General features: G+C 43.0%; 1 protein-coding gene across 1 annotated transcript in view; it reads left to right on the plus strand.

The window, feature by feature from the left end:
- The window catches only part of LOC103275830 (putative adhesion G protein-coupled receptor E4P), a 55,198-nt gene that overhangs the window by 6,352 nt on the left and 41,949 nt on the right, over positions 1 to 6,897 (plus strand). The window contains exons 2-3 of the mRNA XM_021706555.1: positions 2,986 to 3,060; positions 6,554 to 6,604. Of these exons, the coding sequence (XP_021562230.1) occupies positions 2,986 to 3,060; positions 6,554 to 6,604 (126 nt within the window). The remainder of the gene's footprint in view (positions 1 to 2,985; positions 3,061 to 6,553; positions 6,605 to 6,897) is intronic.

A 6,897-nucleotide genomic window follows, 5' to 3' on the forward strand; every position in this document is an offset into this window, starting at 1 on the left:
GCAGCCTCCACCTGCTGGGCTCCGGTGATCCTTCTGCCTCAGCCTTCCGAGTAGCAGGAATTACAGGCACGCACTACCATGCCCAACTGATTTTTTTATTTTATGGTAGAGATGAGGTCTCGCCAAGTTGCCCAGGTGGGTCTCCGCGGGCTCAGGCAATCCACTCACCTCAGCCTCCCAAAGCGCGGGATTACAGGCTGAGCCACCAAGCCTGGCTGTAATCTGCATTTTTAATTGTTACATCATAATAGTACATATTTATGGGACCTGTGTGATATTTTGATCCATGTTTGCACTGTGTAATGATCAAGCTATCTAACCTGTTTTTTATCCTAATGCTGTATCATAATCACTTCCAGTGTTATTTTCATAGCCTCCTGCAGCATTATTTTTATTTATGACATCAAATGATAGCACATAATTGGATTTTGCCTTTCTTTCTACTTACATTTTATGAGACTGTTTTCTTCAAAGCACTTAGTACATCTTTGCCATCTGTGTCTTTCTCATCACTGACTCCACCTCTGCGTGGCTTAATAGATTTGCAGAACACATTTTCTCTGCTAATGTGTGCTGGAAACTCAATCTGAAACACCAATTACCCATTGACATTACTCGGGAGAGTGCTTTTTAAACTGTAAACTGGTACCTACAGGCAAACACTCACTATGATGCTTCTTAAAGTCTTCTCTGACAGGTTCATTTATAGTGATGTCTGGTACTTCCGCTGTTTTCTCCATTAGAAATGATTTCTTTTTTGATTAGAAAAAAACCTTCACTTGGTTCAAACTTCAAAAGATACAAGAGGGTGAAATGTAAGCATTTTCCTTGCCCCAGCTTCCCAAATACTTGTTTTCAAATGCAACTGAGTTATGAATTTCTTAGTCACCCTTTAGGAATATTCTATGCAAATACAAAACCATAATACCTATATACATACACTTGGTGCATTTATATGTTGGTACATTTGTAAGTATGGCTTGGTGTATACATCTATACATATATACACATGTGCATTATATAATTGTATGTAGAACGCTAATGTTTTTGTAAAATAGAGGAGATAGCTGCCCTGCCCTGCTATATCAACATATTATAAATATATGTGCATGTGTATCTAACCGTATAGAGTATGCTAACATTTTCCCTATCATCTCCCTATTTTATAAAAATAACCTATGTGTTTAGTCCCTTGGTATTTATTTATTTTTTTAATTGACTTGCTGACTTAAAAGTCTATTATTGTAATCATCTTTTCTCCCTTTTTTTTATTATGGAACTGTTCTTATTTATTTATTTAAAAGATGTGGAGTACAATTCAGGATTAGGTATACAAGTGGTCATTGTACAGATAAAGTTGGAGCCACCCTTTGGTCCCTACTTTGCCTGGTTTGAGATCAGGTACCCTTATTGATGTTACCCCCCAACCATGGTAAATGTTCGGGGTCTGCTTATGAGTGAGAACCCAAAAGTGTTGAGAATAGCAGGATGAATCCCCAGGGACCCCTCACCAGCTTTAACTGCTCCACTCCTGCCAATTCCACTACATCTTTCTTTCCACCCTCTCCCCCAAACCACATCCCCTACCCAATTACTTTGAAATAAATTCTAGTCATTGCATTATTTCACCTGCACATTTTTTAAGTATGTATCGCAGAAAGATCAGGACACTCTAAAAGGGGGGGGAAGGGGACACAGTATCACTAAGGGTACCTGATCCTAAGCCAGGTGAAGTCAGGACCAAGGGGAGGTCCAGAGTTCACCTGCCCGTAGATCATTTATAAAATAAAATAAAGAGGAAAAAAAACCAAAACAAAAACCCCCATCAATTTGTACACAGTAAACTTTACAGGTTTTTTATTATAAAGATGTGGGGTACAATTCAGGGTTAGGTAGACAAACATTGATTACGCAGGTATCCTTGTTGATGAGGTGTGCCCCTCCCTTCCCTAGCAGTTTCCCCCAACTGCCAATCCCACCCCCTTCCCCTGACAGTTCCCCATTACCGCCAAATGCTTTCTTATAGTATTATAACTGTTCAAGTTCCACTTATGAGTGAGAACATATGGTACTCTGTTCTTTGTTTCTCTGATAGATCACTGAGTATGATCGACTCCAAATCCATCCAAGTTGCTGCGAAGTTCATATGTGTGTCCTTCTTTATGGCTGCATAATATTCCATTTTGTATATATGTTACAGTTTTTATTTGTCAATTGTACATTAAAAAGCCATTAAAAATAGCTGAAATGAAAAGAAAAGGAAAAAGAGAGCTTCTTTATCATCCCTACAGCTCCCTGGGAAGGAGCGCCTAAGTTGACCGGTGAGGAGACTGAGAGGGAATTAACACCTCAGTGAAAAACGGACAGTCATTCATTAAAGTCATGGAAGATCCACCCTTATAACCTTTTAAAATGTGTTTGATTTGAGTTCAAAAAGATGCTGCATTGGTTAATATGTTTCTATGTCTTTTAAATTTTAGTTTTCTTTTCTATCTGTTTTGTTTTTTTTAAATTTCAGCAGCTTGCATTTTTTTCTTTTTTCCTTTTTTTTTGGACAAAGGAAAAAAGTCAAACTTAAAGAAAAAGAATAGAATGGTATTTTGCAGAGACTGGGCAGGGCAGGATCAGAAACGGGAGGGTATTGACCAAAGGATACAGAGTTTCAGTTAGAAAAGAGGGGTAAGATTTAGAGAAAGATTGCAAGGCAATATATTGCATGACTCGAAATTGCTAAAAGAGTTGATTTTAAATGTCCTTATCACAAAAAAAACCTCAGAACTATGTGAGGTGACATGTGCTAATTGTCTTAGTTAAATCATATCACAATGTAAACAGGTATCAAAACCTCCCGTTGTACCTAATTAGTAAATACAACTATCTGTTGATTAGAATTTCACAAGCAAATGAATACATGATAGCCATGTCAAAAAAGAAATAGAAACTGGGTTGTTTGTCCTGCCGCATTTTTCAGTCTAATTCTTGCAGGTGACAATACCACAGGATCTGGAATTCCAGCGGGCTATTCCACAGGATGCATCTATCCTTCACCACCGGTTGGGGGTGAGCTTGTGTCCTATGGCCAAATACGCTATGATCGTCCTTGCACGATCCTTTCCTTGAGATTGCTACCCAGAAGCCGGATTTGACGGTCAAAAGACAGACAGAAATTGATGGACTTTGACGTGCATGGACCATCAGACTTTTGAACCTGTGACCCTCGGGAGTTGTTTTCCATGAGGCTTATTCTTCATTTCAGGAACTCTGACCACGTCCTGCTTAAGAGAGATCCTCAAGTTGCTGACCTTGGTGTCTTAGTACCATGGGAAGTAGGTGCCTCCTCCTGTTCTTGGGTAAGTGGACAAAGAATCCCCCTCTCTCCTCATGCTCCAGGTGTCCTAGCTTGGTTTTCTCCCTCACATTTGACACTTTCTCCAGCAATAACTGCATGGGCCTGTCCTGTTCAAAACTCTCCTTTTCAGTCTCTCAAGTTGGGCTGCCCCAAAGCAGACCTGAGATACTCCCTTGTGTGTGTATGTAGTTAATTTAAGAGAGGATTCCAGGAGGTACAAGAGAGGAAGTGTGAAAAGCCCATGAAGGGCATGCTGATGACGGGTTACCACAGTGGGTAACCGGGGCTCAAGTCTAGGGGAGCTCAATGAGACCCACCATGAGACAGTGTATATCCCAAACATCTCTGACCTGTCTCTACAGGCTGTAGAACGATGATCTCTTGCAGGAGACACAGTAACTCATCTGTGTACATAGGACCCTCCTTGGGAGCAGATTAAGGGGTTTCTTGAATTATCTGCTACACCAGTCAACCACCAAGAGGGTCTCTGCTTGAAGCATCATAGCTCAGTAGGTGACAACCTGGACATGCCCATACTTCTAATCTGGGCTTTAGGGTCTTAGAAATAACACAAAATACCTGTAGGAGGTGCAGGATACAGTTTGTTTATTTATTTATTTATTTTTTGAGTTGGAGTCTCACTCTGTCACCCAGACTGGAGTGCAGTGGCCACTCCCGGCCACCACAACCTCGACCTGCTGGGCTCCTGAGATCCTTCCCCCTCAGCCTTCCAAGTAGCTGGAATTACAGGCATGCTACCACACCTGGCTGATTTTTTGATTTATTGTAGAGATGAGGTCTCGCTGCCCAGGCGGGTCTCGAACTCGCGGGCTCAGGCAACCCACTCACCTCAGCCTCCCAAAGGCGTGGAATTACAGGCTGAGCCACCAAGCCCGGCTGCAGGATACAGTTTAAAGATGGCAGCCTTGTTAGGAAATCCTACAGGCAAGTGATGTTCAATATTCTACGTCAGGGGTGAGGAAACTTTTCTGTAAAAGATCGTCATTCATATGTTCAGCTTTGAGGGCCATGCAGTCTCTGCCTTGGCTACTCAGCTCTTTTGTTGTGGCACAAAAACATCAACAGACCTCATGTAGGTGAATGGGTGTGGCTGTGTGCCAATAAAAATTTAGTTACACATAGAAACGTGAAATTCATATAGTTTTCACATGTCATGATTATTACTTTTGATTTTAACCATTTTAAAAGTGTAAAACCCACTCTTTTTTTTTTTTTTTGAGTTGGAGTCTCACTCTGTTGCCCAGGCTGGAGTACAGTGGCATGCTCATGGCTATCCCAGTGTTGACCTGCTGGGCTCTGGTGATCCTTCCACCTCAGCCTTCCAAGTAGCTGGAACTACAGGCATGTACTATCACACCTAGCTAATTTTTTATTTATTGTAGGGACGAGGTCTTGCCAAGTGCCCAGGCTGTTCTCGAACCTGTGGGCTCAGGCAATCCTCTCACCCCAGCCTCCCAAAGTGCTGGGATTACAGGCTTGAGCCACTGTGCCTGGCCTAAAACCCATTCTTCGCTAAAGGGCTATACAAAAATAGGCCCATGGTTTGCTGAGCTTTGCTCTATGGGGGAAAAAAAGCATTCCAGGGAAATTGCTGAGGCTTAAGTGGTTTTGACTTACAAAAATGGGCATGTCCTAGGATTTGACCTAATACTACCAATTCTTAAGCATAATGTTTTCTTTTCTTTTTTTTTTTTTTTTTTTGTTTTTTGAGTTGGAGTCTCACTCTGTCGCCCAGACTGGAGTGCAGTGGCCGCTCCTGGCCACCGCAGCCTCGCCTGCTGGCCTCTGGTGATCCTTCTGCCTCAGCTTTCCGAGTAGCTGGAATTACAAGCATGCGCTATCACGCCCGGTTGATTTTTTGATTTATTGTAAAGATGAGGTCTCGCTGCCCAGGCAGGTCTTGAACCCGCGGGCTCAGGTAATTCATTCACCTCAGCCTCCCAAAGGCGCGGGATTACAGGCTGAGCCACCGAGCCCGGGAGCATAATGTTTTCATCAGGACCCATGACCTTGAGTATAGTAAATACAATGGGGGCCACAGGAACAGGTGACTTTAGCCTGTCCAGGGGCCTTGATATGTCCTTTAATAACGCAAGGGAACCATGAACATGACACACAAATCCAAGTACCTAGATATCATTTGCCACATTTGTACCACGTAGGGGCTGATGTTGGCCATGAAAGCGGATGTGTTTGTACTTCAGCAAAGGATCCCAACACAGCCATCTTGCCATGAAAGGGACAATAGAAAAATTCCTTTGTGAGTGACTGGTCATCCCCAGCCTACCTGCTTGGGGGAGAGATGTTAGATAACCCAGGAAGAAATAGGAGGGAAGCTTCTGCATGCTTGAGTTCACCCCAGCATCAACATGAAGCTTCTAACAGCATGGCGGCAGGAAGAGACCATCTAGGAAACATCCTTACCCACTCCACTGTGCCATAGCACATGGGCACCCAGGGTTCTCATGATCTGTGCAACTCAGATCTCCTCTTGCCTTAGTGGAAACCCTGGTTCCTGAGGGCTAACTATGCTCTACAGTACCATAGTCACCAACCAGATGGGGCAACTGATCACTCGGAGTGTGGCCAGTCAGAAGGGAGATGTGCCTTATCTGCAAAATCCATACTGGATTCCAAAGATCTAGCACACACATGGAAACGTGGAAAGGATTTATTCACAATTTGTTTTATGCTGATTCCAGTTGGAATTGATGACATCTTGGCTATTGGGGGTGAAAGGAAGTACATGATTGAAATTAATTTCACCACCTTCTCTCTGCTTTTTAAAAATGTGGCTGCTAGAAAATTTAGAAGGATCCATGTCACTTGCAAGATGTTTTTATTGGACAGTGTGAGGTCTGAGGTCTGGACTGATTGGCTGTTGGATACAGAAAGGAAAGTGTACACTTGGTCCTTTGGTGACAGACTTAGAGGAAAAGCTGGGTTTTCAGAAACTGGGACACACGGCTGCAAGCATCTGTTCCTCTTATGCCTCATAAGTAAGTGTATAATGCCCAGTCCCATGACCCTCGCATTTATAGCCTGTCTGGAGGAATCTACAGTGAAGCTCACACATGTGACTGGGCAAGAAGTTGGGGTTAGTTGCCTCTAATCACTCAGCCTTCAGCCAAGCAGGGCCCAGGGGTTCCCCGTCTGAACTACCCTCTCTTCTCTCTGTTCCAGTTCTCGCTGTCTTGCTTGCTCTGTCCGGATCAGAAGCTAAGAGTTTTAAAGGTGAGTCTACTCATGGTCAAAAGCCAGGGGAGAAGAAAGTGGGATCTGGAATTCACCTTCTGAGAAGAGAAGGAGCCCTTTTCTTTTTTTTTTAAGCAATATTTTTTATTATGATGTTGTGGGGTACAGTTAAGGGTTAGGTATACAAATACGTTTCGTTCAGGCACCCTGTTGATAAGAGGTGTTTCCCCGTTGCCAGACAGATATTTGCCACCATTAATCCCATCTCCCTCCTCCCTCCATAGTTTCCCACTACTGTCAGTCATTTTCTTATAGTATTACATTGGATGTTC

The sequence above is a fragment of the Carlito syrichta genome, unplaced genomic scaffold (genome assembly GCF_000164805.1).
Source record: "Carlito syrichta isolate Samal-C Ts95f unplaced genomic scaffold, Tarsius_syrichta-2.0.1 Scaffold315780, whole genome shotgun sequence".
Taxonomy (NCBI): Eukaryota; Metazoa; Chordata; class Mammalia; order Primates; family Tarsiidae; genus Carlito; species Carlito syrichta.